Below are 24,125 nucleotides of genomic sequence, written 5' to 3'. Positions count from 1 at the left end.
GGTCTGCGCGAAGGCGGCGAATGGCGATACCAGACACCGCCCGCGCCTTACATAATCATGGCGGTAGATATCAACCGCGTTTAAAACCTGTTAAACTTCCCTCTTCCTCGCCAAATGGCTGGAGCCATTGTCCTGCTATTCTTAGTTTTCTTTGTGTCGGTACACGACGCACAGAAGCCAAACATCGTTCTCCTTTTTGCCGACGACGTTAGCGCGTACTCATTACTTTCAAAAGGGCTTGCCAAGCGGGTTGTTTCTAGCTTGGCTACGGCGATTTGGGTGTGTACGGTCATCCAACGTCATCGTCTCCAAACTTGGACAAAATGGCCAAGGAAGGATTGTTATTTACGCAGTTCTACAGTGCCAGTTCTGTCTGCAGTCCTTCTCGGTATGAGTAGGGAACTATAAAGAAAATCAGTTTTGATCTCCGTACTCCATAGAGCTGCTTTGATAACCGGCCGGTATCAGACCAGAAGTGGCATATGGCCGGGCGTATTTGTTGCAGCTTCGACAGGTGGCTTGCCTCACAACGAGACTACAGTGGCCGAGATACTTAAAAAGGAAGGCTATGCCACAGCTATTGTAGGAAAATGGCATTTGGTAAACCGTTTATAAATGTTATCTATAATGGTAAGAGCCTATTTATTTACAGGGCGTTGGGGCTAACAATACATACTTGCCAACTAATCATGGTTTTGATTACTACATGGTGAGGAGAAATTTTGAGTACGTGAAGTGCAAATGAAGAATTTTTGTTAGGGAATTCCTTACTCACATGATATGTGTCCCTGTCTGATTTGCTTCTATCCTGACCAGCCCTGCTTTGATAAATGCAGAACTCGTACTAACATTAATTTATTATAAGTGGGATTTGTCCTAACAGGTACTTTAGATGACACTCCCTGTCCGCTATTTGAGAACTCGAAGATTGTAAAACAGCCAGCTGATTTCACTACTCTGACCGCTACGTACACAAATGCAGCGACGGGATTTATAAATCAAAACGCAGGTACATATTAGAGATGTAAGCACTTCCTATAATTCATGAGAGTAGAAGCGAAAAAGCCATTTTTCCTTTACATGCCATACCAGCACACTCATCATCCGCAGTTTGCTAGCAAAGCATTTCGAAATTCATCTATACGTGGAACATTTGGCGATTCTTTAGTACGAAAACGCCCAAACCAGAAAAAAATTGTCTACTTTCCTTTTTTGAGTAGAGCGAAATGGATTCGAGTATTGGCGAAATTTTTCAAGCAATTAAATCGGCTGGAGTAGAAAACAACACCTTTGTGTTCTTCACAGCTGATAACGGGTTGGTTTGAATAGCTAGTTTTGGGTTTACTGATCCGAACGTCTGTTTCTTAGGCCGTCGCTAATTCGTCAAGTTCGAGGAGGCAACCAGGGTCTGCTGAAATGCGGAAAAGGAACGACATACGAGGGAGGAATGAGAGAGCCAGCCATAGCGTGGATGCCAGGAAAAATCAAGCCTGGCAGAACAAATGAAGTAATAGTGTAGACACACAAAGAGAGTGATCAGACACAATTTTGATGTGTACAGCTTGGTGCCACGGTTGACGTTTTTGTTACCATTACAAAATTAGCGGGTGGTCAAGTTCCCACTGACAGACCTATTGATGGCGTTGATATGTCTCCGATACTTTTTGAAGGAGGACAGGTGATTGGGCTACATACTGATGAACAGAAACAAATGGTAGCGGGTCGATTTAGAGCAATCGCAATTTCTATTACTATTACCCAATGCTTCCTAATCCAAGCACGGGAGTCTTTGCTACTCGCTTGAAACAATACAAAGCCCACTTTTACACCAAAGGGTGAGTTTTATTGATATGCTGATATAAGAGACACTTTAATTAATTTATTTCAGGGGCTTGGCCGGACCTCCTTATTATGATGAAGACTGTTGGGAAGGAACTCTTGAAAAGAAACACGACCCTCCCTTGCTGTTTGACATTATGCAAGATCCATCCGAAAAGTATCCACTTTCCGGTGAAAAATACGCAGCGATTTTGGAGACTATTGTCAAGGTTAGACTGTGACTGTCTACTAGTCATTCAGCATGTAAAAAACGCCGTCTTTGTAGATGACAGAAAAATTTAACTCGGAAATGATTTGGGGGAACTCCGAGATTCATGGAAGCAACTCTAGCGCCATGCCCTGCTGTCGTCCGTCGTGTTCACCATTTCCATCGTGCTGCACTTGCGGTACAAAGAACAGTCCTTTTGGATACACTAGTCCTGCTTTTGAACTGCTCGTTTGATGAAACTCCACACGTTGGTATGTTTTTGTTGCTGTTGTGTATGTGTATCGTATCGGTCAAGAATACTAGCTAATAATGATTATTTTCTGCAAAATAGTGATTATTTCATCTTTGGTCACATGTACGCCCGCACATTCCAACATGGCTTGGTACGTCATCTCTTTTCCCTCGTTTTTTCGATTTATGGATGGACTGCATTCTAGACCTCGAACTCGATTCGGAGGAGACAACGAAAAGGGAAAGGAGTCCAACAACCGCCGCACCACCACCAGCCACAACAGCAGCATCAAATGCCTTGACTCGAAAATCGCTCATTTGCTGGCTAGAAAAAAAGAGGAGTCAGTGCAAAGCCGAACGCCAAGAAAGCCGAGCTAATTGTATTAGCTATGACTACACTTGGGGATACTCCTCCGCAAATATTAGAATCTCGTGCGAGCTCACGTGGGTGTTCTACTCACACTTCAAGACTTGAGAGCCCCATATTTCTTCCTCGCCAAATGGCAGCAGCCTTTGTCCTGCTATTCTTAGTTTTCTTTGTGTCGGTACACGACGCACAGAAGCCAAACATCGTTCTCCTTTTTGCCGACGACGTTAGCGCGTACTCATTACTTTCAAAAGGGCCTGCCAAACGGATTGTTTCTAGCTTGGCTACGGTGATTTGGGTGTGTACGGTCATCCAACGTCATCGTCTCCAAACTTGGACAAAATGGCCAAGGAAGGATTGCTATTTACACAGTTCTACAGTGCCAGTCCTGTCTGCAGTCCTTCTCGGTATGAGTAGGGAACTATAAAGAAAATCAGTTTTGATCTCCGTACTCGATAGAGCTGCTTTGATAACTGGCCGTTATCAGACCAGAAGTGGCATATGGCCAAGCGTATTTGGTGCAGCTTCGACAGGTGGCTTGCCTCACAACGAGACTACAGTGGCCGAGATACTCAAAAAGGAAGGCTATGCCACAGCTATTGTAGGAAAATGGCATTTGGTAACCGTTTATAAAAGGTATCTAATTTGGTAAGAGCCTATTTATTTACAGGGTGTTGGGGCTAACAATACATACTTGCCAACTAATCATGGTTTTGATTACTACATGGTGAGGAGAAATTTTGAGTACGTGAAGTGCAAATGACGAATTTTTGTTAGGGAATTCCTTACTCACATGATATGTGTCCCTGTCTGATTTGCTTCTATCCTGACCAGCCCTGCTTTGATAAATGCAGAACTGGTACTAACATTAATTTATTATAAGTGGGATTTTGTTCTAACAGTTCCTTTAGATGACACTCCCTGTCCGCTATTTGAGAACACGAAGATTGTAAAACAGCCAGCTGATTTCACTACTCTCACCGCTACGTACACAAATGCAGCGACGGGATTTATAAATCAAAACGCAGGTATTAGAGATGTCTGAAAGCACTTCCTATAAGAATTCAATTTCATGAGAGTAGAAGCGAAAAAGCCATTTTTCCTTTACATGCCATACCAGCACACTCATCATCCACAGTTTGCTAGCAAAGCATTTCGAAATTCATCTATACGTGGAACATTTGGCGATTCTTTGGTACGAAAACGGCAGAACCAGAAAAACTGTCTACTTTCCTTTTTGAGTAGAGCGAAATGGATTCGAGTATTGGCGAAATTTTTCAAGCAATTAAATCGGCTGGAGTAGAAAATAATACCTTTGTGTTCTTCACAGCTGATAACGGGTTGGTTTGAATAGCTAGTTTAGGTTTACTAATCCGAACGTCTGTTTCTTAGGCCGTCGCTAACTCGTCAAGTTCGAGGAGGCAACCAGGGTCTGCTAAAATGCGGAAAAGGAACGACATACGAGGGAGGAATGAGAGAACCAGCCATAGCCTGGATGCCAGGAAAAATCAAGCCTGGCAGAACAAATGAAGTAATAGTGTAGACACAGAGAGAGAGAGTGATCAGACACAATTTTGATGTGTACAGCTCGGTGCCACGGTTGACGTCTTTGTTACCATTACAAAATTGGCAGGTGGTCAAGTTCCCACTGACAGACCTATTGATGGCGTTGATATGTCTCCGATACTTTTTGAAGGAGGACAGGTGATTGGCTACATACTGATAAACAGAAACAAATGGAAGTGGGTCGATTTTTAGAGCAATCGCAATTTCTATTATTATTACCCAATGAGTCCTAATCCAAGCACGGGAGTCTTTGCTACTCGCTTGAAACAATACAAAGCCCACTTTTACACCAAAGGGTGAGTTTTATTGGTATGCTGATATAAGGGACACTTAATTAATTTATTTCAGGGGCTTGGCCGGACCTCCTTATTATGATGAAGACTGTTGGGGAAAAACTCCTGAAAAGAAACATGACCCTCCCTTGCTGTTTGACATTATGCAAGATCCATCCGAAAAGTATCCACTTTCCGGTGAAAAATACGCAGCGATTTTGGAGACTATTGTCAAGGTTAGACTCTGACTGTCTACTAGTCATTCAGCATGTAAACGCAGTCTTTTTAGATGACAGAAAAATTTAACTCGGAAATGATTTGGGGGAACTCCGAGATTCATGGAAGCAACTCTAGCGCCATGCCCTGCTGTCGTCCGTCGTGTTCACCATTTCCATCGTGCTGCACTTGCGGTACAAAGAACACTGGCAGTCCTTTTGGATTTAGTCCTGCTTTTGAACTGCTCGTTTGATGAAACTTGTGAGCTCCACACGTTGGTACGTTTTTGTTGCTGTTGTGTGTGTGTGTGTGTATCGGCCTAGAATACTAGCTGATAATGATTATTTTTTTCTGCAAAAATAGTGATCATCTTTGGTCACATGTACGTTGCGCACGCCCGCACATTCCAACATGGCTGGTACGTCATCTCCTCTCGCTCGTTTTTCGGTTTATGAACTGCATTCTAGACCTCGAACTGGATTCTGAGGGAACGGGAACGGGGTCCGGTTCTCGCACGTCCGTGCGTCGCAACATTGCCCTAAAACTGAAGCCTCAATCGACAAAATCGAGCAAAGGGGTCCCGAAAAAGACGAAAAAGATCGTCAAGTCCGGTAAACGAGAACTAAAGCAAGTGCAGGATGTAGTTTGAAGTGAGGCCAAGGAAACGACTCGACCGAAACATCGTCGACAGACAAATCTCCTCTCTTTCCTAAACAAGGAAAAGAAGAACTTGTTTGGAACCAGGAGGTAGAATTAGATCACTATGAAACGAAATTTTAGTTTCTTCTTTAGATGAATCTTGTCGGAGAGAAAGTTGACAATGCAAATATTCACCAGTGCGAAAAGTGCATACTTCCGGTTGTGACGTATGGCAGATTCGTAAGTTTTATATAACCACACTAACGAACGTATGGGAACTGTCTGGAAACACAGAAGAAATGCAAGCATTCCTTTTGCATGGAATGTGCCCAAAAAGCAGCAGGAAAATGCCCCAAGTAAGGAAACACATATAATATATATTCTTGTTTTAATTAATAATTGATGCGTGCTAGGTGCGGTGACGAGAACCAAAGTCTGGAACGTGGCACAATGGAAGGAGTCTACATCTGTTGCCATGGCGGCAGTCGCCACGGATTCCAAGGATGTCGAAAGAGCTACCTGTCACAACGAGATCTTCAAGCGCACGTCAAGTATCGACACGAAGGTGGCCAGGAGGCGCAACGAAGAGACAAGGAAAAGGGAAAGGAGTCCCAACAACCGCCGCACCACCAGCAGCCACAACAGCCGCATCAGATGACTGCTGGCATGCCGCCTCCATTTGGTGGTTTTCAAGCAATGCCAAGACCTCCCTTTCATCCAGTCATGGGGCCACCTGACGTTCTACTCGTAATGTCTCCTGAGCTTATATCGTTTCTATTGATTAATTGATTCTTTTTGTAGCGTGGGCCAATGCCGGGTCCCCTGCCTGGTATGAGACCCCCTATGCCTTTCGATCATCCTGGCGGTCCTCGCGCTCCTTTTCCTTTTCCTATGCAGGGAGCATGGCCCGGCGCTCCGAGGCCACCCTTTTATTAAAAAAATATACGAAGCATTCATGCATATAGGGAGAAACAAACAAAGCGTTATTCAAATTCCGCAACTTGATTTCGATGGCTGTTGGAAGAGATTCTTGATGACGGGAACGATGATGGAAAAGGCGCCAAGCATCGATCCAACTTGCGTGGCAATTCCATAGTAGAGCAAGCCCGTTTTACCCCTTTGTCTTTCCATTTCTTTCGCGAGAGTAATCTTCAAAAAAAGCATTCCCGACGTAATGACAACACTAACCAATAGCTAGACAGAAGAAGTCAGTCAATAGCAAGAAAAGTAATCTGTCTCTAATACATACCATTAGAATGGCTCCACCTGGCTCCCCATGAAATGGCCTGTCTCGATCGCACATTGGCGAAGCAACCCACATGACAAATCCACCCAAGGCATTTGAGATCGCAACAATGACACTTACAAGTGTAATCACAGTGCGTTGCTTTAGAATTTTCTTCCACGGTAACCAGTAAGATATGAACGCTGTAATAGGACAAAATATTAATCCAATGTTGACTATAGCTGCAGACCAGTGATCTCCGTATGGCTCATATGCGTATGGCGATACAGGCGGTAAAAGACCGTTGGTAAGAAAGTTGATCCATCCCGTTACCAAGAGCAAGGATAGACAATAATAACGAGAGCAAGTCACTGCTGATCTTTGGTGGCACGGAGTTTCAATAGTGGTATTTATTGTCTCTTCAGGGTTATCAATGGAAGTTTCCGGGCATTCTTCCTCTTTGTTGTTAATAAGGCTTTGATTTTCCTCAGGTTTCCGTAATTTTCTCATTCCTCCATAGAAATTTAGACCAGCAAAACCAATCAAACTCATGAGAAGCATGAGAAGAGCAAGCAAGCCGAAGTAGACGCCAACGGAAAAACGCAGGCTCTCGATAGCTTGATCCGAACAGTTATAGCTCGACTCATTTGCAAGCGGAGTATTCTGCGTCTGAATCAATCCCAAAACAGCAGGAATCACGCCACTGAAACCTAAAGAAACGAATTGATTGGAAGTCAGATCGCGTGATTTCTACCTTCTCCAACGTAGAGTGCACTGATAAGTTGGGGAGAAAACCGACCCATGTAAGGCAGAAATGTGACTGTTGAAGTGCAGTCGACTAAAGCTAAGCACCACGTCAAGAAGATAAGAGCAATGCTGAAATGTTTTCCTGCTATGTAACCAGTTTTATCCCAGAGAAACGCGAGGAGAACACAAGACAGTGTCCCGATCCCGTACATCGTCCATATCGTTCTCTCTTGGAGTTTTCTTCGATCTTCTTTCCCTGCCAATAGACATCGATCGGCGAATACGTAGAGAAACGCTCCGATGTTGCCCAGCTGTATAGTAACGGCCAGTATCGCCGCGAGAGTGTAGCACTCTGGGGTACGAGTCCATAGCGGTTGAGAAACGGAGAAAACGCCATTGACTGCCACCCAAGAACCGGAACCTAAAAGCGCGGCGAAAACGAACGCCGCAATTTCGTACGATTTCGGCATTTAGGCGAGTCTCTGTAGAAGTCCCACGCCCGTATTTCCGTAGAAAAAAATATAGCAAATATGTACATTATTTTGTTTTGGTCGCTAAGATCGAGAAGCTTTTCCCTTTTTCTTCTTGTGTTTAGAGTCCTATAAAAAAGATTCAAGTCTTCAACGTTCACATTATGTATTAATGTATCCACAGTGCTGGAGAAGATCTCTCGCACAGTTGTTTATGTGCTTAATTAAAACGATCTGGTCCTAGGTGAATACCGCCATACCTAAACAAAGAACAAGTCACTCTATGCAAAAGTTTCATGTGGGACAGATACCATCTTGACACAATGACGAGGACATTTTCAATTTCCAAAATCTAGGTGACGGTTAGCGCTAAAATTACAGAAAAAGACTAGACTTCAAACCTGTAATAGATGCAATAGACGACTTCCTGCCGCGCTTTCACCGTCGTCGTCGCAACCGTGAATCCATACCCGTTTCGTTTCATCAAAAAAAAAACTCACGTATCCATTCAACCCACTGGAAGAGAACGAAGAGACAAGGAAAAGGGAAAGGAGTCCCAACAACCGCCGCACCACCAGCAGCCACAACAGCCGCATCAGATGACTGCTGGCATGCCGCCTCCATTTGGTGGTTTTCAAGCGATGCCAAGACCTCCCTTTCATCCAGTCATGGGGCCACCTGACGTTCTACTCGTAATGTCTCCTGAGCTTATATCGTTTCTATTGATTAATTGATTCTTTTTGTAGCGTCGGCTGATGCCGGGTCCCCTGCCTGGTATGAGACCCCTATGCCTTTCGATCATCCTGGCGGTCCTCGCGCTCCTTTTCCTTTCCTATGCAGGGAGCATGGCCCGGCGCTCCGAGGCCACCCTTTTATTAAATATACGAAGCATTCGTGCATATAGGGAGAAACAAACAAAGCGTTATTCAAATTCCGCAACTTGATTTCGGTTGGAAGAGATTCTTGATGACGGGACCGATGATGGAAAAGGCGCCAAGCATCGATCCAACTTGCGTGGCAATTCCATAGTAGAGCAAGCCCGATTTACCCCTTTGTCTTTCCATTTCTTTCGCGAGAGTAATCTTCAAAAAAATAATTCCCGACGTGATGACAACATTAACCAATAGCTAGACAGAAGAAGTCGGTCAATAGCAAGGAAAAGTGATCTGTCTCTAATACATACCATTAGAATGGCTCCACCTGGCTCCCCATGAAATGGCCTGTCTCGATCGCACTTTGGTGAAGCAGCCCACATGACAAATCCACCCAAGGCATTTGAGATCGCAACAATGACACTTACAAGTGTAATCACAGTGCGTTGCTTTAGAATTTTCTTCCACGGTAACCAGTAAGATATGAACGCTGTAATAGGACTAAATATTAATCCAATGTTGACTATAGCTGCAGACCAGTGATCTCCGTATGGCTCATATGCGTATGGCGATACAGGCGGTAAAAGACCGTTGGTAAGAAAGTTGATCCATCCCGTTACCAAGAGCAAGGATAGACAATAATAACGAGAGCAAGTCACTGCTGATCTTTGGTGGCACGGAGTTTCAATAGTGGTATTTATTGTCTCTTCGGGGTTATCAATGGAAGTTTCCAGGCATTCTTCCTCTTCGTTGTTAATAAGGCTTTGATTTTCCTCAGGTTTCCGTAATTTTCTCATTCCTCCATAGAAATTTAGACCAGCAAAACCAATCAAACTCAGCAGCATGAGAAGAGCAAGCAAGCCGAAGTAGACGCCAACGGAAAAACGCAGGCTCTCGATACCTTGATCCGAACAGTTATAGCTCGACTCATTTGCAAGCGGAGTATTCTGCGTCTGAATCAATCCCAAAACAGCAGGAATCACGCCACTGAAACCTAAAGAAACGTATTGATTGGAAGTCAGATCGTGTGATTTCTACCTTCTCCAACGTAGAGTGCACTGATAAGTTGGGGAGAAAACCGACCCATGTAAGGCAGAAATGTGACTGTTGAAGTGCAGTCGACTAAAGCTAAGCACCACGTCAAGACGATAAGAGCAATGCTGAAATGTTTTCCTGCTATATAACCAGTTTTATCCCAGAGAAACGCGAGGAGAACACAAGACAGTGTCCCGATCCCGTACATAGTCCATATCGTTCTCTCTTGAAGTTTTCTTCTTCGATCTTCTTTCCCAGCCAATAGATATCGATCGGCGAATACGTAGAGAAACGCTCCGATGTTTCCCAGTTGTATAGCAACGGCCAGTATCGCCGCGAGAGTGTAGCACTCTGGGGTACGAGTCCATAGCGGTTGAGAAACGGAGAAAACGCCATTGACTGCCACCCAAGAACCGGAACCTAAAAGCGCGGCGAAAACGAACGCCGCAATTTCGTACGATTTCGGCATTTAGGCGAGTCTCTGTAGAAGTCCCACGCCCGTATTTCCGTAGAAAAAAATATAGCAAATATGTACATTATTTTGTTTTGGTCGCTAAGATCGAGAAGCTTTTCCCTTTTTCTTCTTGTGTTTAGAGTCCTATAAAAAAGATTCAAGTCTTCAACGTTCACATTAGGTATCATTTACTTTCGATTTAATGTATCCACAGTGCTGGAGAAGATCTCTCGCACAGTTGTTTATGTGCTTAAAACGATCTGGTCCTAGGTGAATACCGCCATACCTAAACAAAGAACAAGTCACTCTATGCAAAAGTTTCATGTGGGACAGATACCATCTTGACACAATGACGAGGACATTTTCAACTTGCAAAATCTAGGTGACGGCTAGCGCTTAAATTACAGAAAAAGACTAGACTTCAAACCTGTAATAGATGCAATAGACGACTTCCTGCCGCGCTTTCACCGTCGTCGTCGCAACCGTGAATCCATACCCGTTTCGTTTCATCAAAAAACCTCAAAATGCACACACGCTACTGCTAGGTCCGTATTTCACATGAATAACAGGTCTACCGGTAGGCATTAATATTGTGAGTGGCATGAGCAATTTTGCTGTTTTCCAATAGATGATCAATTACAATTTGAACCTGAACGACGACAAAATGATAAAGTTCGTTAATTAAAGTCTTTGCTACAATTGCCTACTTGTAATGTAGAGTGAATTGGAGCTAGATGCGCCTGGAACGTGCTTTTACGATCAACAAGAGGCTGACCGTGGGAAATTGGAGGGCACACAACCGAAGCAGCTTCTACTACACTCGACTTGGGTTACGCGTTCCATGCAATAAATCTTCTATCCTACCAACTCTAAATCTATTTTGGTAATCACTGGCAGCAGTTTCAGCAATTTCTTCATCAGAATCCGCAGAATGTGATTGAGTTGCCGAGGGAGTTGAACTACTTGCTTCCTTTCTCGACTCAAAAAACTCACGTATCCATTCAACCCACTGGAAGAGAACCGGCTCTCCTTCAGCATCTCTACATAGATGATACATATGTAAAACGAAAAAAGATAAGGGTATCTACCTACTCATATATCTGATCTAAACCAGACGCAATAAGTGGGCGCACGTGCGAAAGCTCACAATCTACACTAGTAAGAAACGTCGGTACAATTAATAAATTAATAAATTAATAAATTATTTTTGCTGTACTGTATTTGATAGACTGGTGCTGAACGACTCGGATAATCTGTTGGCAGAATAACCTGTTCCATCTTTTGACTACGATTCACCACGTCTAATTCCTCTCTTTTTACTTGGAGCCGAACTTTAGAATCGGATATTTCAATTTCGTATATTTGGTTCGCTTCGTCGACCGTCTTCCATTCGTTTGCATAAATCGACGTCAAAACCTCGAGTTCTTCTTTTTGCTTAACTTCGTTCGACATCTTTAGCGTACGCTAGGCCAGCGATCATCGGACAAACTTTTGGCGTGCAGCCCTCCATGCGTTCGCTACTTGCTTGGTCACGTATAGTTAGAGCATCCAGACGAACTATGGCAACTGGCACGAAGAAGGAAGTGATCGGCATAGCGCAGGTCAACCCCAACGTGATAAAGGCTCAATACGCCGTTCGAGGCCCCATTTTGGACACGGTCAACGCAGTCGAAAAACAACTCCAGCAAGTAAGAAAGATTTGCTGCACCAAAGGAAAACGAAGTCGTAGTCTAGTTGCGTGGGCGTGTGCGTGACCTTTCTTTTCCCGTAGAAAGATCACGGGCTCTCGTTCAGCGAAGTCGTCAAAGTGAACATCGGAAATCCACAGGCGTTGAAGCAGAAGCCGATTACGTTTAGTCGCCAGGCACGCTCGCGACACGCCCACGCTTTCTATTGTTAAAAAATCTTCTTTAGGTTCTCGCCGCGTGCGCGTACAACGAACTTTCGGAAAAAGACGTTTTTCCTAGCGACGTAGTCGATCGCGCGCGAATGATACTGAATTCGTGCGAAGGCCACAGCATGGGTGGGACGGGGGCGTGGCAGGGGCGGATGTCCACATATAATAAATAATGTAATTTCTTCAGGCGCCTACAGTGATTCGAAAGGAATCAAAGTCGTTCGACAGCACGTTGTCGAGTTTCTTGAAGCGCGAGACAAGCATCCCGCCGACACGGAAAAAATTTTCATGAGCAATGGAGCCTCAGAAGGAATCAGGGTAATTAGAAACGAAAATGGGATTTTTTGGGTGATCGATTTTTTTTGTAGATGGTTTTGGAGTTGATTGCAACTGGCGAAGGCAAAACGAGATCAGGAGTCATGATTCCTATTCCACAGTATCCTCTTTATACGGCCAGTTTGCAAGAACTGGGAATGCCAGCGGTGTGATACATACATACATACATACATACATACATACATACATAGTAAAAAAGGGAAATAGAGTTGATGGTTTTTTTCAATTAGGTTCCTTATTATTTGGATGAAGATAATGGCTGGAAATTGGATGCCAATGATTTGTACAGGAACGTGAAAGCGGCTCGAGAAACGTGCAATCCTGTTATGCTGGTTGTCATCAATCCGGGAAATCCTACTGGTTTGTCACACACACGAGCCTTGAAATTCCTTTTCGTGAGATTTCTAATATTTAATGAAGGGCAAATATTGACTGAGCAAAACATGAAGGAAATCATCAAATTTTGTGCCGACGAAAATCTCGTTCTTTTGGCAGACGAAGTCGGTCTCAGTAATTTGTTCGCAGTCAGCTATGATGACACGTGGTTCCGCAGGTCTATCAGGAGAACATCTACGCCCCAGAAAAGTCTTTTGTCTCGTTCAAGAAAGCTCTCCGAGACATGGGCCCAGACTATGAGAATTTCCAATTGATATCATGCCACTCGACGTCAAAGGGATTTTACGGAGAGTGAGTAGACGCAGAAAATCCATTAGTTCATCAGACAGCGTCCTTCTCTCTCTCAATTTTAGATGTGGACAACGTGGAGGGTATCTCGAAGTGATAGGATTTCCTGATGACGTCATGGGACAGCTTCTCAAGCTCGCTTCTGTCAAATTGTGTCCAGCGGTGGCAGGACAAGTACGTCACCATAGCAACGTCATTGGTTCACTGATTATTGCGCAGATTATTGCTGATACCATTGTGAAACCTCCTCATGTGGGTGGTCCATCGCGTGACCTCTATTTCAAAGTAAGGCTTTCTTTTCCTCTTGATTTATTTATTTGATTGCTTGCTTGTTTTTAGGAAAAGGCGGCTATACTCGACTCGTTGGCAGAACGAGCTCATCTTGTTTCGAAAAGTCTCAATGAAATTGAAGGGGTTTCGTGCAATCCCGTCGAGGGATCGATGTACGCTTTTCCGAGAATAACGATGCCGGAAAAGGCAATCACTGCAGCCAAAGTAAATCGTTCGACTAATCTAGATTATTCAACTATTGATTTTTTTCCGCGCAGAAAGTGGGTCTTGCACCAGACGCCTTGTTCTGTAAAGAAATGGTGGAACAGAAGGGAATATGCACCGTACCCGGAAGTGGATTTGGACAGAAAGAAGGAACGTTTCACTTCAGGTAACGCAATATCATAAAAAGAAACGTCAAAAAAATTCCACTGCGCAGAATGACCATATTGCCACCGTTGGAACAACTTCAAAGAATCGTCGTGGACATCAAAGACTTCCACAAGGAATTCTCGACGAGGTATGCTTGATAGACGAGAGCGCGCGCGTGAGGGAAGTATTGAGGGAATGCACACACATTCAAAATGTATTTCCTTCTTCAAAAAAAAGAAAAGAAAGAATAGCAAGCTCTACTACTGTACTGCTGTCTCAATCTTAATTAATTTAATTAATGGGTTTTATTCGGATAAACGCTCTCATGTCTATTGGCCCAAATCGACGAATGGGACGTGAAATAATTGGCGCGAATCCACGACGCCATCCAATAGCAGCGTTCGAGCGCGAAAGCGACGTTCAATCCGGTGCCAATTAACAGACAAGCGAATTGAATTCCGAACGCGATCGTCCAAACGAATCGACTCCACGCGAAAAACGACAAATAGAAAAAAACGACGACGCGTTGAAAAACGAAGGCGACGGTGGCGAGAAGTGCGACGCACGCGTACGCGTTCGTGTGCGACAAGTGAAAGCAATTGTATTCGAAAAACGACTCGATGCCGAGAAAAACGGAAGCGAGCTCCGACCAGATGGCCCAGAGCGCGATTCGGCGCACGGGCGCGTTCGCGCAGCGCGCCGTGCTCGTGCCGACGAGCGCGATCGCGTGGAAAACGATCATGCCGTCGTAGGACGATTTGAAATCGTCGCCGACGGTGCTCGCCGATCGCGTGAGATTGCGCCGACTGTAGATAAGGATAGGGAGTTCGACGAGAAGGTAAGCGCATATTAGTTCGATGGTCGTGTCGGCGAGACGAACGATGTCAGGTCGAGTCGTTTCGCCTGTTGGATCGGCGAAGAGAACGATGGAGCTGAGGACGGTCGCGACGAGCGCGTTGGAGAAGTTGACGATGTCGAACGTGCGATCTAGCGCTTTTAGAAAGATGCGCGGGTGCGTTTCGACGTCGGCGGCGACGCGTCCCGCTGCATATCGGTTCTTCCAGCACTGAAACGTTGCATAGGCGAAGAAGGCGTAAAGGCACACGAAACCCAAACAAAGAATCATGTTTGTGCCCTGGTGCTCTTCCCTCAATAAAAACACGCGCGCTACGTTGATATAAGGCTTGCGTCCGCCGTCCGGGAACTGAGTAGAAACGTGGCGTTTTCCTCCCTCGATGCCGTCGTGCTTACTCGCGTGGGCTCTCGTCGGGCTCGTTTTTGCAGCGACTTCTAATGAACACGACAAGCGAACGACAAGAAAGGAATCGCCTGTCAAAATGGGCGCACCCGCACCGGGGCCTCAGTCTCAATCATCTTACATCGGTAGGCATCCATCGTGCGCGAACGAAGCACAGAGATGCCAGCGAGCCGATCCGCGAAACAACTTTCAAGTTCTTCTCTGTCTCCAGCGCGACGCATCTGTGAGTAGGAAGCGAAGAGACACTCTATTAACTAAAAGCATCGATTTCTTAGATTCTCAGTCTTGAATGTCACAAGGTATCAACGTTTTTCGGAACTCGGATCTTATAAATGAAACAATATCTGATCTATCTATCCATCTATCTATCTATAGACTCTATGGGAATTCAAACGCAACATGACTCTAGATGTTCGTCTCGATCAGACTCTTCAAGCATCCTGCACGCAAGAAGTAGAGCAGAAATAAATAATATATATATATATATATTTATAATTAATTGTTTTTTCTAGATTGATTCATTGTGCAAGGGTGTTCCTCCCGGCAAAGGGCTTCTGGTCGGCTGTCTTCTCGATCACAAGCGCGACATAGCAAATTCACGTTGCCACTCGATTGTCTTGCGCATGCAGACGATCGTCTTCTCGGACTATCGTTTCATTCGCGACTTTGAAAAGGATTGCATGGACGACATAAAGAGACTCAAATGCCAGAGAATTGAAAGCGTCGACGCGAATTCGATGAGAAAAAATCCGGACGTCGAATTAAAAACGCAAGGAGCGACAATCGCTTGCCTCGAAGATCGACTCAAGGAACTGAGTAAACAATGTAGGAGTCGCGTGCTAAAGAAAGAGGAGGCGGCAGGAGACGACGTTCACTTGGACGTGGCGCTCTTCGAAGCATGCAAGGAAGAGCTGCAAAAATTTTGCGCCGACGTGGCGAGTCAGCCGGGAAAGATGTACGATTGTCTTTATCAGCATAAGTTTGATAGAGCTTTGACGTCTGAGGTAGGGATAAAAATTAATAAATACGTAGTTTGATATTTTGCGTTTGAATTATTTAGTGTAAGCATCAGATTCGAAGGAGACAGAAATTGGAAGCTGCCGATTACAAGGTAAAATAAAAAATTAATAAATACTATCACCGATTTTTTTTCTACTTCTCCAAGGTGGATTACTCGTTTTCCAAGGCATGTCAAGAGGATATAAAGCATCACAACTGTCTCAAAGGAACTCAAGACAGCACAGATTTTGAAAGAACAGCTAAGATATTGATCTGCTTAGACGACGCCTACAATGCAAAGGGTAATATTAATTATTCAATTAATTACTATTATTATTATTTCGCGTAGGGGCTAAAATTTCACAGGATTGCATGGCACGCGGATCGGAAGTGAAGGAACGACTTTTTGGCGATTTCGATTTGAACGAAAATTTGGTGGCGGCATGCACCGACGTCGTAGCGAAACAATGCCAGGATCAATTTGCCAACGGGGAAGAAGGCGCCGTGATCGAGTGTCTCATGGATCTTCGTACGGAGACCGATGACATCGACGCCGATGACGATGCACAAAATACGGGAAAAGTAAACAAAGAGTGTGCAGAAGAAGTACGTCACAAGAAAACCCTAATATGGATATTATTTATTATCGTGGGACGCGTTTCTAGCTTGATAAGCTCGTCGAACGAGTCGATCCAGCAAGCGATTTTCACATCGATCACGCTCTGCGAAGTGCCTGTCTCGCTACCATAACAACGAAATGTAACACGAGGGGAGAAGATGACTCCAAGTGAGATACGGATTATTATTATTATTATTATTATTATTATTATTATTATTATTATTATTATTATTATTATTATTATTATTATTATTATTATTATTATTATTATTATTATTATTATTATTATTATTATTATTATTATTATTATTATTATTATTATTATTATTATTATTATTATTATTATTATTATTATTATTATTATTATTATTATTATTATTATTATTATTATTATTATTATTATTATTATTATTATTATTATTATTATTATTATTATTATTATTGCGCGATCACGCTTTCTTTTTTTTATTTCTAGAGTCTTTTCCTGTCTGATGGAACAAATGGATGACGACGATTTGCCGAAAGAATGTCGCAAACATCTCTTTCATCTACAGTACTTCATATCGCGAAATTTCAAGTAAAAAATTGCAAATAATTTTAATAGAAGAAAGACCGACTAATATTTGTTTACATTTACAGACTTGATCATGCTCTCTACAAGGCTTGTCGCGACGACGCGCTGCAGCTGTGTCATTCCCAATTTGCAACAAACGACGGAGAGGAAATGCAAGGCGCCCAGCTTCCGCCTCAAATGACACTCGCCTGTCTTTACAGACACGAAGTGAATCCTGGCGATTCTAACGCTCCAAAGGAAAGAACAAACAACAGGCACCTGCTATTTATTAATTGATTTTTTATTTATATAATAGTTGTCGAAGGAATGCCAAGGGGAGGTGTTTCGTACTTTGCGCGAGCGCGCTGTTAGTGTCAAATTGAATCCGGCTGTCGAGAGAGCTTGTATGGAAGATTTGGTTAGATTGTGTCCTGATGTGATAGCGGAAAATGATGCCGATTACGAAGGGGTGGTAAGAATTACATTACTTACTTAAAATATTTTCAAAATTAATTTGTATAGGAATTTGACTGCTTGCAAAAGAATTTTGATGATTTACCAGACGACGATTGCAAAAAGCAAATGTCACAGTGGACTCAGCTTGAGGCCCAAGTCCTTTAGAATTAAAAAAATAGCGAGGAAATTTTTTTTGAAACTTGGCTTCTTTTCAGGATGCAACAATTGATCGCTCACTAATGAAATTGTGCAAGAAAGCAGTCCGACTTTATTGCAAGGCAATGCATATAAAGAAATTTTACAATTACAATACGTTCACTTTTTCTTAGGAGTTTGTCGGAAAGGCAGAAGGAGAATTAATGAGTTGCCTAAAGCGGCACAAAAACGACGAACAAGTCGCTCCCAAGTGCAAGAAACAATTGGAAGAGTTTCAGGAGGCGCGTATAGACATACAGTACCAGTGTATTAGAGCTAACCACATTATCATGCACCTTCAAAATAGGTCGAAGAAAAAGACAAAAGCTTTGACTATAAACTCAAAACGATTTGCGGAGTCGAGGGCTCGAGATTGTGTTCTAAATCGCGATCAAGGTCGGTGCTATATCGGCGAATAAAAAGCATCTCTCTATATACGTTACGTAGGAGTGACGTGTTGAATTGTTTCGCGTCGCACATGAGAGACGCGCAAACGAGAAGTACGATGTCTACAGCGTGTAGAGATCTTCTGAAGATCGCTCTGCTTGAAATGGTTTGTTTTCTTGCTTTTTTCCCCCTCAACGGAAGGACTTTGTTGTTTTTTTCTAGAATGAAAATATCAAGCACGATTCCGAGTTTTATTCCGCGTGTAGGAACGATGCGGGGCAGTTCTGCCGCGGCATCGAACCCGGCGAGGGAAAAGTATGACGTCAGAATTTTGAGGGATTTATCTATTTATCTTCGTAGATAATTGAATGCTTGAGGCAGAAGGGAACAGAAGGAAAACTTTCGCAAGCATGCATGAATCTGCTTGAGGAGAAAGAGGGGAGTAAAAAGTTACATAACGTTCTTTTGTTAACTGATTTGTAGGAAGTCCAGGCTAATGATCCGGAAGTCGATTACTCTTTACAAAAAATGTGTCGCTCAGCTATAGCGGTATGTACGTAGAGAAAAGGCCACGTGTGAAAGCCAAGCCTTTTTGTTTGTAGACTCTTTGCAAAAAAGTCAAGCCAACGAACCTCCTGAGATGCTTGATTGAAAACAAGGCATCAATGGACGATACCATGTAAGCGTGTTGCAAATTTCGGTATTCAGAAAAATACGACTTTTTTCCCCTCCCACAAGTTGTCAGAGATTAATCACAGAGAGAGAAATAGAAGCAGGAGAAAGTAAGTATCGCACAAATTCCAAGGCGTCCTTTAACGACATTTTTTGATAAGACTTTCGACTGGATCCTCACCTCCGAGACGCCTGTCTCAAAGACATGCCGAAATTTTGTCGCGACATTTCATCGGAGGGCTCGAAAATGATAGAATGCCTCAAGGAAGCATATGACACGCACGTACGAATAAACAAAGAAACAATACGCGTTATAGGTAAAAAAATGATTGTTGTACAGAAATCGTTGACCCCAAGCTGTCAAAAAGCCATTCAGCTGCGAGAACGTCAGGCGATGGACAATCCTCGCGTCGACGCCGCTCTTTATAACGCGTGTAAAGACGAGCCAGTCAGCGAAAAAATCTTCTTTTTTTGAAAAAGCGGTTTCATTTCGTTTCATTTCTATAGGTGCTGAGCGACTGTTCGGAGGGCGGAATGAACGGCGACTTTTTGTCCTGTCTCAAGACATTCGTCTCGGAGAAAAAGACGTTGAAGAAAGTGAAAGTGATAGCGAGTGCGGCGTGCATGAAGGAGCTGAGTCGAATTATGAATGAAGGCGTCGTCGACGTGCACAACGATCCGCTTCTCTTTCAGCAATGCGCTATGGACCTGCACAAATTTTGCCGCGATCTTCCTTTTGGAAGCGGAAAAAGTAGGGTTGAATAATTAATTAATTACTTGAAATTTGGTCATGGCTCTCGTCTAGAAATGATGTGCCTCCTTGATGTCTATTCGAAAGGAAAACTTCTTCCTGAGTGCGCTGCCGAATTGAAGTCGCGAGTCGAAATGTGGGATAGCGCTGTCGAGGTAAAAAAGAAAACGAGTCAATCAAAGAGTCGCAATTTTTGTGTTTAGCTCAAGGGTCCCCAAACCCTTCAAGATGTCATCAAGACTGTCGCTCATTCGGAGTCGAGGAACAGCGTTGTGAGTTTCCTAATGTGCGTCGTCGTCGTGCTCGTCGTCGTGGGCTACTTCTGTGGCCAGAAATGTCGCAGGCGAAGAAAACAAAGAGGAAAGAAACAATAAAAAAAAAGACGCCACCACGAGAACAACGACTACGAAAAATCCTGAAGAATGCTGCTTGCTTAATTGCTGCCCTTTAGCGTACAATCTCATGCAAGTCTCTGTTTCTCATTCGTGCCTATGGTGATACATAACCTCTTTGTTTTCCGAATAGTCCACCTCGAGCTTTTCGCCCGCCTTCTTCGCCCCCAGAAGAGCGGCACCAACAGCCGGCGATCTCGTCAGCCGAACGAGACTGAATTCCTTCACCGTCACGCCCAAGCCATCATTGGGATAAAGAGCCTCGAGAAACCCGTCCTTGAGAAGACTCCAGCTCTTCCACACAGACCCGTCGCAGACGATTTGCAAACCGCCGGATTGTTGGAAAAGACTTGCGTTGACATGCGGTGCGACGGCTTGAATGTGTCGTCCCAGAGCGTATCCGGCCGAGCGGAAGATGTGCCTGCAGAGAGGATCGTCGCTGCCCTGTTCCGCCATGATTCGACAGAATTGCGCCATTCGCGACTTGTTGAAATTCTCGTACAAATGCGATATGACGTCGAAGGATGACGTCATACCCAAAAAGTCAAACAATTTCGTTCGAAGAAACTGGACGTCGTGGGGAGCCGCTTCGAGTCCGTCGTCGGCGTCGTAAATGATTTTAATCGCTTTTTGGGTTATCCAAAATGCGGATCCCTCGTCGCCAATCAAATGGCCCCAGCCTCCACATCTATACTCGGATTCGTCTGGATTGATCAACTGGCAATTCGATCCTGTCCCGGCGATGAGCACAATGCCGCCATTTGGGCACGCCGTTGCCATGGGCCCGTACGTGTCGGTTGCAATTCGATAGCTATCGCTCATTCCCGGATATTTCTCGCGCAGTTTCGTTTCCATGTCGTCTCGGATCTTCGTCGTGTCGCCGCCGCTCGTTGTCACGCCTAATGCGCGCAAGCAATCGGTTGGTGCGAGGCCTGCCGACGCTTTCGCGTTGGCGACGAGTTCGCCGATTCTTTGCACGCATGTGTCGACGCCCTCCAAGTGAGGATTCAAGCCGAGACCCGAGCTCGTTCCAAGTGTTTCGCCACGCGACGACATTATTACGATGTTGGAGTTGGTCGCACCGCCCAAGATGCCTCCGTAGTAAGTCATTTTCGCGAGAAACGAAGAAACGATTTGAGTTCTGCTTTGTAGCGTACGTTAGCTTGCACTCTGCACGCGCCAAACCCGCCACATTTTTGATTTCGCGTTGGATCGGAGAACGCAGGTGTCCAAGAAAGCATGGAGGACGTTTTGCTTGTTGTCTTTATATTGCACGTTTCGGTTGTAGTTAGGCGCATAACATGACAGCGCGTTAGGTAGAATAGGTAGGTTAGGTTAGATAGGTTAGATAGGTTAGATAGGGCACCGGCGAGGTGGTACACCCCTGCGTGTGCTGCCGTCGCCATGGAGAAAAGGGGAGAGTATAGCAATTTTATTTCAATAAAAATCAAAAAACAACAGTCCTCTCCTTGTTTTCATGCGGGCAGTTTTTTTGACGGGGTCTTGCCCAGGACCCCGAAGAGCAGTTTTTTGAAGGGGTCATGCTCAGGACCCCCAAGAGCAGTTTTTTATAAGGGGTCATGCTCAGGACCCCCTGCCAGCCTAAAAAAACAGCGTGAATAATAATAAGTCATGCTGTAGCAGTACTTAGCCATGCCGCACGTTTAAAAATTGATGTGCCGCAGTCACTTGAAAAACGATACATCAGTCGCGCGCGACAAACAGGGAATGTGATAGCATCGCGGTGTCTGATTACCAACGCATAAGGCTTGCAACAAACGACCAACATCGTCGTTGCTGGCCGCCGTTCGTTGCAACGAATTGTTGATTGTTGTTATTGTTAACCGTTTGTTGCAAGTGGACTGAGGTGACGCGTTACCTTTGCTTGAACTCTCTTCGGATTCAGGACGTGGGCGATCTTGCGCTTTAGGCCTACCTCTGTCGGCTGTCAAATTCGCTACAGCCAGACTACCGTTCGTAGCGGAGAGACGAAGAAGGAGAGCACGCGGAGAAAACAGTGTAGGTAGCGTGCGCAAAGAGCCGCAGAACTCGGCGCACGCTATCTCGATCAGAAAACATGGCCTACCGGGGTCGCGGAGGCTCGCGAGGAGGATTTCGCGGTAGAGGAGGCAGAGGCGGAGGGCGCGGAGGATTCTCAGGATACCCGCAGGGACCTCCCGACTATGTCATAGGTAGAATCTAAGAATGGCGGTTTTTTCTGAGATAGAGCCCATAATTCGTTATTTTAGAAGTGGGAGAAGTGATGCACGAGTGCGAAGGTGATTTAGTTTGTACGGCAACCATCGAAAAGGTTCCGTATTTCAACGCGCCTATATTTCTCGAAAATAAATCTCAAATTGGAAAAGTCGACGAAATTTTCGGACCAATGACGGAATACGTGAGGAAAACAGAAAAAGGGGCCATCACTTTAAAATTAAAATCGAGAGATTCCATATGTAGTTATTTTCTGTTAAACTGTCTGAAGGAATGCAAGCGAAATCATTTGGAGTGAAACACAAGGTAGTTTAGTAAAATAAGTAATTAATAACCGTGACGTCATTTCAATTAAAAAATTAGCTGTACATTGATCCCAATCGGCTACTCCCGCTTATGCGTTTCTTACCGAGACCCCCAGGTCAAAAGGGCCCAGGCGGCAGAGGAGGTAAATTAAATTAGTCACGAAAATTATTATTATTATTATTGTCATTTTTAAATGCAGGCTTTGGTGGGCGTGGTGGAATGAGGGGAGGCCGAGGACGGGGAGGATTCCGCGGTGGAAGAGGAGGAGGAGGCCTTGGAGGAGGCGGTTTTAGAGGAAGAGGCGGCGGCGGCTTCAGAGGAAGAGGACGGGGAGGTGGATTTAGGGGAAGAGGACGCGGTGGCTACTAGCTAAGTTCATAGCAGCAATTATCAATAAAATGCTATGTTAACCTCAAGGGTGTTTCAACGTGATTAATTAATTAATTACTATTAATCGACCTACTTGTTTTGGACCGTTACGGAATTGTAATGTTCTCCCAATCCATATTCATGACGATGATATCTAAAGAAATTCGATTTGGCTGCCAATCTTCTCCTCATATCGTAACTAACTTACACCAAGTGAAGGGTCTTTGAGCCAGAACCAAACAAAAGTGGCTGATTGTCTTCGGCTTGATAGACGCGCACGGCACAATTAAGTCTGGCACATAGTGCCTGAATCTATCACCAGGCTCACCCATATTATTAATAAGAAAATACATATACATACCTCAACTTGACCGCCCCAACTACTGGTCTCCTTTATCTGCGTACAATATTCTCGTATGTCTTTAAAATAAAGCCTAAGTACGTGTGTGGCAACGAAGAAAAAGATTGAGGACCTTGTGGACCGTGGCCACTTTCGTGATCAATAAGAAAAGGAACGTATGTATCTGGGTTGGCTAGTATCTCGTCTGCAGCTAAAGATCGAAGCTCTTTAGCGCTGTATGTCATCTAAAAAAGTCAGACAATGGATTAGTCAATTGGGCTGAAAGATAAAAAATTGCCTTTTCATGACTCAGCTGATGGCTTATGGCACTATAAAGGCAATCACCATCTGGCGCAATCTAGAAATATACATTAACTAATAATTTTAATTTGTTCTGATCTTACGTCATGAATTGTCATATTCTCTTTTGAAAGCAACTCCTTCAATTTCTCTCTTTCCAAATGCCGTTGTGACGTCTTTCTGTCCTCTTCTTCTTCGGCTAGCACGCGATCTTCTCGTTCTTTTGCCTCACCTAATTTTCGCTCCTATAAAAATTCGTTGTTTTTTAGAAATCGACGTGGGCGTGGTTGCGTGGAATAGACTTTTCTTCTTTGCGCTCTCGACTGTTTCGGCGGCTGAGCCAGTGTTTTTTCACCAGAATCGTCATTCTCTTTCAGTTGCTCGAGTTCTCTTTCGTGTCGTTCTTTCATTTCGTTCTCCAATTTTTCAATTTCGGCTAGCGCACGCTTCTTCTCCTTTTTATCGCCCTTCGCCGCTTTTCGCACAGCCAAAAGACGAGCTAACTAAAAGCATTGAGAATAGTTTTACAGGCGGAACCTTTGTATAACCTCGCAGTTCTTTCGTTTCCTCTCGATGACGACGAAGAACTTCCTCTTCCATTTCACTAGCGCGCG

The 24,125-nt window shown here is 44.3% G+C and overlaps 12 protein-coding genes and 1 long non-coding RNA gene across 16 annotated transcripts; 6 read left to right on the top strand and 7 right to left on the bottom strand.

Moving 5' to 3' along the window:
• The first annotated feature begins 56 nt into the window (after positions 1-56).
• Positions 57-2,515, top strand: LOC136184642 (arylsulfatase A-like). Its single transcript, XM_065971561.1, has 15 exons — positions 57-207; positions 261-388; positions 441-600; positions 653-709; positions 760-841; positions 893-1,009; positions 1,055-1,167; positions 1,221-1,315; positions 1,369-1,507; positions 1,562-1,678; positions 1,732-1,835; positions 1,889-2,048; positions 2,105-2,298; positions 2,379-2,430; positions 2,485-2,515. Exons 1-13 carry the CDS (start codon positions 115-117, stop codon positions 2,279-2,281), a joined length of 1,542 nt encoding a protein of 513 aa, XP_065827633.1. The 5' UTR covers positions 57-114; the 3' UTR covers positions 2,282-2,298; positions 2,379-2,430; positions 2,485-2,515.
• A 195-nt stretch (positions 2,516-2,710) lies between these two features.
• Positions 2,711-5,046, top strand: LOC136184641 (arylsulfatase A-like). Its single transcript, XM_065971560.1, has 13 exons — positions 2,711-2,871; positions 2,925-3,052; positions 3,105-3,264; positions 3,316-3,372; positions 3,423-3,504; positions 3,557-3,673; positions 3,728-3,840; positions 3,891-3,985; positions 4,038-4,176; positions 4,233-4,349; positions 4,404-4,507; positions 4,560-4,719; positions 4,773-5,046. The coding sequence occupies exons 1-13, from the start codon at positions 2,779-2,781 to the stop codon at positions 4,950-4,952; spliced, it is 1,545 nt and encodes a 514-aa protein (XP_065827632.1). The 5' UTR covers positions 2,711-2,778; the 3' UTR covers positions 4,953-5,046.
• A 45-nt stretch (positions 5,047-5,091) lies between these two features.
• Positions 5,092-6,390, top strand: LOC136185515 (E3 ubiquitin-protein ligase Hakai-like). Its single transcript, XM_065972675.1, has 7 exons — positions 5,092-5,117; positions 5,167-5,310; positions 5,361-5,446; positions 5,492-5,578; positions 5,633-5,694; positions 5,752-6,085; positions 6,140-6,390. Exons 1-7 carry the CDS (start codon positions 5,111-5,113, stop codon positions 6,272-6,274), a joined length of 855 nt encoding a protein of 284 aa, XP_065828747.1. The 5' UTR covers positions 5,092-5,110; the 3' UTR covers positions 6,275-6,390.
• On the bottom strand, positions 6,277-7,897 carry LOC136185513 (solute carrier family 52, riboflavin transporter, member 3-B-like). Its single transcript, XM_065972674.1, has 3 exons — positions 7,318-7,897; positions 6,588-7,273; positions 6,277-6,532 (listed from the first exon to the last, which is right to left on the bottom strand). Exons 1-3 carry the CDS (start codon positions 7,778-7,780, stop codon positions 6,326-6,328), a joined length of 1,356 nt encoding a protein of 451 aa, XP_065828746.1. The 5' UTR covers positions 7,781-7,897; the 3' UTR covers positions 6,277-6,325.
• A 115-nt stretch (positions 7,898-8,012) lies between these two features.
• LOC136185359 (uncharacterized) lies at positions 8,013-8,434 on the bottom strand. The gene is made up of 3 exons (XR_010669514.1): positions 8,182-8,434; positions 8,092-8,132; positions 8,013-8,040 (listed from the first exon to the last, which is right to left on the bottom strand). It is a non-coding gene; the product is annotated as an uncharacterized lncRNA (long non-coding RNA).
• Positions 8,435-8,637: 203 nt separating this feature from the next.
• Positions 8,638-10,221, bottom strand: LOC136185352 (riboflavin transporter 2-like). The gene is made up of 3 exons (XM_065972465.1): positions 9,691-10,221; positions 8,964-9,646; positions 8,638-8,907 (listed from the first exon to the last, which is right to left on the bottom strand). Exons 1-3 carry the CDS (start codon positions 10,154-10,156, stop codon positions 8,707-8,709), a joined length of 1,350 nt encoding a protein of 449 aa, XP_065828537.1. The 5' UTR covers positions 10,157-10,221; the 3' UTR covers positions 8,638-8,706.
• LOC136185354 (protein IMPACT-A-like) lies at positions 10,175-11,826 on the bottom strand. Of its 4 annotated transcripts, none has more exons than XM_065972468.1 (10): positions 11,462-11,826; positions 11,358-11,410; positions 11,234-11,296; positions 11,006-11,181; positions 10,849-10,955; positions 10,717-10,790; positions 10,569-10,659; positions 10,479-10,519; positions 10,334-10,427; positions 10,175-10,285 (listed from the first exon to the last, which is right to left on the bottom strand). In XM_065972468.1, exons 1-10 carry the CDS (start codon positions 11,591-11,593, stop codon positions 10,241-10,243), a joined length of 876 nt encoding a protein of 291 aa, XP_065828540.1. In that variant the 5' UTR covers positions 11,594-11,826; the 3' UTR covers positions 10,175-10,240. The 4 variants fall into 4 exon arrangements, with proteins under 4 accessions (XP_065828540.1, XP_065828542.1, XP_065828541.1 ...); XM_065972470.1 differs by having other exon boundaries at positions 11,234-11,291; XM_065972469.1 differs by having other exon boundaries at positions 11,234-11,291; positions 11,358-11,394.
• Positions 11,608-13,960, top strand: LOC136185351 (alanine aminotransferase 2-like). Its single transcript, XM_065972464.1, has 13 exons — positions 11,608-11,829; positions 11,913-12,005; positions 12,056-12,164; positions 12,226-12,356; positions 12,407-12,520; positions 12,605-12,734; positions 12,795-12,874; positions 12,928-13,061; positions 13,124-13,232; positions 13,278-13,343; positions 13,398-13,553; positions 13,607-13,719; positions 13,768-13,960. The coding sequence occupies exons 1-13, from the start codon at positions 11,650-11,652 to the stop codon at positions 13,856-13,858; spliced, it is 1,506 nt and encodes a 501-aa protein (XP_065828536.1). The 5' UTR covers positions 11,608-11,649; the 3' UTR covers positions 13,859-13,960.
• On the bottom strand, positions 13,897-14,845 carry LOC136185356 (uncharacterized). Its single transcript, XM_065972471.1, has one exon. The coding sequence runs from the start codon at positions 14,824-14,826 to the stop codon at positions 13,996-13,998; it is 831 nt and encodes a 276-aa protein (XP_065828543.1). The 5' UTR covers positions 14,827-14,845; the 3' UTR covers positions 13,897-13,995.
• Positions 14,846-14,874: 29 nt separating this feature from the next.
• LOC136185350 (Golgi apparatus protein 1-like) lies at positions 14,875-20,072 on the top strand. The gene is made up of 26 exons (XM_065972463.1): positions 14,875-15,181; positions 15,234-15,257; positions 15,334-15,411; positions 15,471-15,962; positions 16,019-16,069; positions 16,124-16,259; positions 16,307-16,563; positions 16,623-16,744; positions 17,052-17,153; positions 17,216-17,387; positions 17,446-17,601; positions 17,652-17,741; positions 17,801-17,863; positions 17,915-18,022; positions 18,088-18,176; positions 18,228-18,333; positions 18,390-18,482; positions 18,528-18,606; positions 18,652-18,716; positions 18,770-18,846; positions 18,906-18,949; positions 19,001-19,122; positions 19,180-19,287; positions 19,347-19,590; positions 19,645-19,745; positions 19,794-20,072. Exons 1-26 carry the CDS (start codon positions 14,936-14,938, stop codon positions 19,962-19,964), a joined length of 3,396 nt encoding a protein of 1,131 aa, XP_065828535.1. The 5' UTR covers positions 14,875-14,935; the 3' UTR covers positions 19,965-20,072.
• LOC136185353 (N-acetyl-D-glucosamine kinase-like) lies at positions 19,897-21,140 on the bottom strand. Its single transcript, XM_065972466.1, has one exon. The coding sequence runs from the start codon at positions 21,090-21,092 to the stop codon at positions 20,070-20,072; it is 1,023 nt and encodes a 340-aa protein (XP_065828538.1). The 5' UTR covers positions 21,093-21,140; the 3' UTR covers positions 19,897-20,069.
• Positions 21,141-21,400: 260 nt separating this feature from the next.
• Positions 21,401-24,113, bottom strand: LOC136185357 (deubiquitinase OTUD6B-like). The gene is made up of 8 exons (XM_065972472.1): positions 24,060-24,113; positions 23,814-24,010; positions 23,616-23,756; positions 23,510-23,569; positions 23,345-23,456; positions 23,233-23,291; positions 23,080-23,183; positions 21,401-23,025 (listed from the first exon to the last, which is right to left on the bottom strand). Exons 1-8 carry the CDS (start codon positions 24,109-24,111, stop codon positions 22,962-22,964), a joined length of 789 nt encoding a protein of 262 aa, XP_065828544.1. The 5' UTR covers positions 24,112-24,113; the 3' UTR covers positions 21,401-22,961.
• Positions 22,033-22,889, top strand: LOC136185358 (H/ACA ribonucleoprotein complex subunit 1-like). Its single transcript, XM_065972474.1, has 5 exons — positions 22,033-22,174; positions 22,232-22,380; positions 22,443-22,502; positions 22,560-22,644; positions 22,702-22,889. The coding sequence occupies exons 1-5, from the start codon at positions 22,060-22,062 to the stop codon at positions 22,869-22,871; spliced, it is 579 nt and encodes a 192-aa protein (XP_065828546.1). The 5' UTR covers positions 22,033-22,059; the 3' UTR covers positions 22,872-22,889.
• Positions 24,114-24,125: the final 12 nt, after the last annotated feature.

The sequence above is a fragment of the Oscarella lobularis genome, chromosome 3 (genome assembly GCF_947507565.1).
Source record: "Oscarella lobularis chromosome 3, ooOscLobu1.1, whole genome shotgun sequence".
Taxonomy (NCBI): domain Eukaryota; kingdom Metazoa; phylum Porifera; class Homoscleromorpha; order Homosclerophorida; family Oscarellidae; genus Oscarella; species Oscarella lobularis.
Note: the sequence above shows the minus strand (reverse complement) of the source record. Positions and strands in the feature narration are given on the sequence as shown.

Excerpts from the sequence above, each read along its gene's own strand:
- LOC136185352 (XM_065972465.1), bottom strand. The coding sequence starts at position 10,156 with ATGCCGAAATCGTACGAAATTGCGGCGTTCGTTTTCGCCGCGCTTTTA. Across the intron at positions 9,647-9,690 it reads TGCACTCTACGTTGGAGAAG|GTTTCAGTGGCGTGATTCCT; the intron begins GTAGAAATCACA and ends ACGTTTCTTTAG. Across the intron at positions 8,908-8,963 it reads CAGGTGGAGCCATTCTAATG|CTATTGGTTAATGTTGTCAT; the intron begins GTATGTATTAGA and ends TCTTCTGTCTAG.
- LOC136185358 (XM_065972474.1), top strand. The coding sequence starts at position 22,060 with ATGGCCTACCGGGGTCGCGGAGGCTCGCGAGGAGGATTTCGCGGTAGA. Across the intron at positions 22,175-22,231 it reads ACCTCCCGACTATGTCATAG|AAGTGGGAGAAGTGATGCAC; the intron begins GTAGAATCTAAG and ends TCGTTATTTTAG. Across the intron at positions 22,381-22,442 it reads TCGGACCAATGACGGAATAC|TTATTTTCTGTTAAACTGTC; the intron begins GTGAGGAAAACA and ends TTCCATATGTAG.
- LOC136185354 (XM_065972467.1), bottom strand. The coding sequence starts at position 11,593 with ATGTCGAACGAAGTTAAGCAAAAAGAAGAACTCGAGGTTTTGACGTCG. Across the intron at positions 11,297-11,357 it reads GCACCAGTCTATCAAATACA|TGTAGATTGTGAGCTTTCGC; the intron begins GTACAGCAAAAA and ends GTTTCTTACTAG. Across the intron at positions 11,182-11,233 it reads GGTTTAGATCAGATATATGA|AGATGCTGAAGGAGAGCCGG; the intron begins GTAGGTAGATAC and ends TCATCTATGTAG.
- LOC136185353 (XM_065972466.1), bottom strand. The coding sequence starts at position 21,092 with ATGACTTACTACGGAGGCATCTTGGGCGGTGCGACCAACTCCAACATC.
- LOC136185351 (XM_065972464.1), top strand. The coding sequence starts at position 11,650 with ATGCGTTCGCTACTTGCTTGGTCACGTATAGTTAGAGCATCCAGACGA. Across the intron at positions 11,830-11,912 it reads TCGAAAAACAACTCCAGCAA|AAAGATCACGGGCTCTCGTT; the intron begins GTAAGAAAGATT and ends CTTTTCCCGTAG. Across the intron at positions 13,554-13,606 it reads AGGCAATCACTGCAGCCAAA|AAAGTGGGTCTTGCACCAGA; the intron begins GTAAATCGTTCG and ends TTTTCCGCGCAG.
- LOC136184642 (XM_065971561.1), top strand. The coding sequence starts at position 115 with ATGGCTGGAGCCATTGTCCTGCTATTCTTAGTTTTCTTTGTGTCGGTA. Across the intron at positions 1,679-1,731 it reads TACTTTTTGAAGGAGGACAG|AGCAATCGCAATTTCTATTA; the intron begins GTGATTGGGCTA and ends GGGTCGATTTAG. Across the intron at positions 2,049-2,104 it reads TTTTGGAGACTATTGTCAAG|ATGACAGAAAAATTTAACTC; the intron begins GTTAGACTGTGA and ends CCGTCTTTGTAG.
- LOC136185515 (XM_065972675.1), top strand. Across the intron at positions 5,579-5,632 it reads TTGTGACGTATGGCAGATTC|AAGAAATGCAAGCATTCCTT; the intron begins GTAAGTTTTATA and ends CTGGAAACACAG. Across the intron at positions 6,086-6,139 it reads GGCCACCTGACGTTCTACTC|CGTGGGCCAATGCCGGGTCC; the intron begins GTAATGTCTCCT and ends TTCTTTTTGTAG.
- LOC136185350 (XM_065972463.1), top strand. The coding sequence starts at position 14,936 with ATGCCGTCGTGCTTACTCGCGTGGGCTCTCGTCGGGCTCGTTTTTGCA. Across the intron at positions 18,717-18,769 it reads TGTGTCGCTCAGCTATAGCG|ACTCTTTGCAAAAAAGTCAA; the intron begins GTATGTACGTAG and ends TTTTGTTTGTAG. Across the intron at positions 19,746-19,793 it reads TGTGGGATAGCGCTGTCGAG|CTCAAGGGTCCCCAAACCCT; the intron begins GTAAAAAAGAAA and ends TTTTGTGTTTAG.
- LOC136185357 (XM_065972472.1), bottom strand. The coding sequence starts at position 24,111 with ATGGAAGAGGAAGTTCTTCGTCGTCATCGAGAGGAAACGAAAGAACTG. Across the intron at positions 23,457-23,509 it reads ATCAGCTGAGTCATGAAAAG|ATGACATACAGCGCTAAAGA; the intron begins GCAATTTTTTAT and ends TGACTTTTTTAG. Across the intron at positions 23,184-23,232 it reads GTTGGGGCGGTCAAGTTGAG|ATTCAGGCACTATGTGCCAG; the intron begins GTATGTATATGT and ends GCCTGGTGATAG.
- LOC136185513 (XM_065972674.1), bottom strand. The coding sequence starts at position 7,780 with ATGCCGAAATCGTACGAAATTGCGGCGTTCGTTTTCGCCGCGCTTTTA. Across the intron at positions 7,274-7,317 it reads TGCACTCTACGTTGGAGAAG|GTTTCAGTGGCGTGATTCCT; the intron begins GTAGAAATCACG and ends TCGTTTCTTTAG. Across the intron at positions 6,533-6,587 it reads CAGGTGGAGCCATTCTAATG|CTATTGGTTAGTGTTGTCAT; the intron begins GTATGTATTAGA and ends TCTTCTGTCTAG.
- LOC136185356 (XM_065972471.1), bottom strand. The coding sequence starts at position 14,826 with ATGATTCTTTGTTTGGGTTTCGTGTGCCTTTACGCCTTCTTCGCCTAT.
- LOC136184641 (XM_065971560.1), top strand. The coding sequence starts at position 2,779 with ATGGCAGCAGCCTTTGTCCTGCTATTCTTAGTTTTCTTTGTGTCGGTA. Across the intron at positions 3,841-3,890 it reads GAACATTTGGCGATTCTTTG|AGCGAAATGGATTCGAGTAT; the intron begins GTACGAAAACGG and ends CTTTTTGAGTAG. Across the intron at positions 4,720-4,772 it reads TTTTGGAGACTATTGTCAAG|ATGACAGAAAAATTTAACTC; the intron begins GTTAGACTCTGA and ends CAGTCTTTTTAG.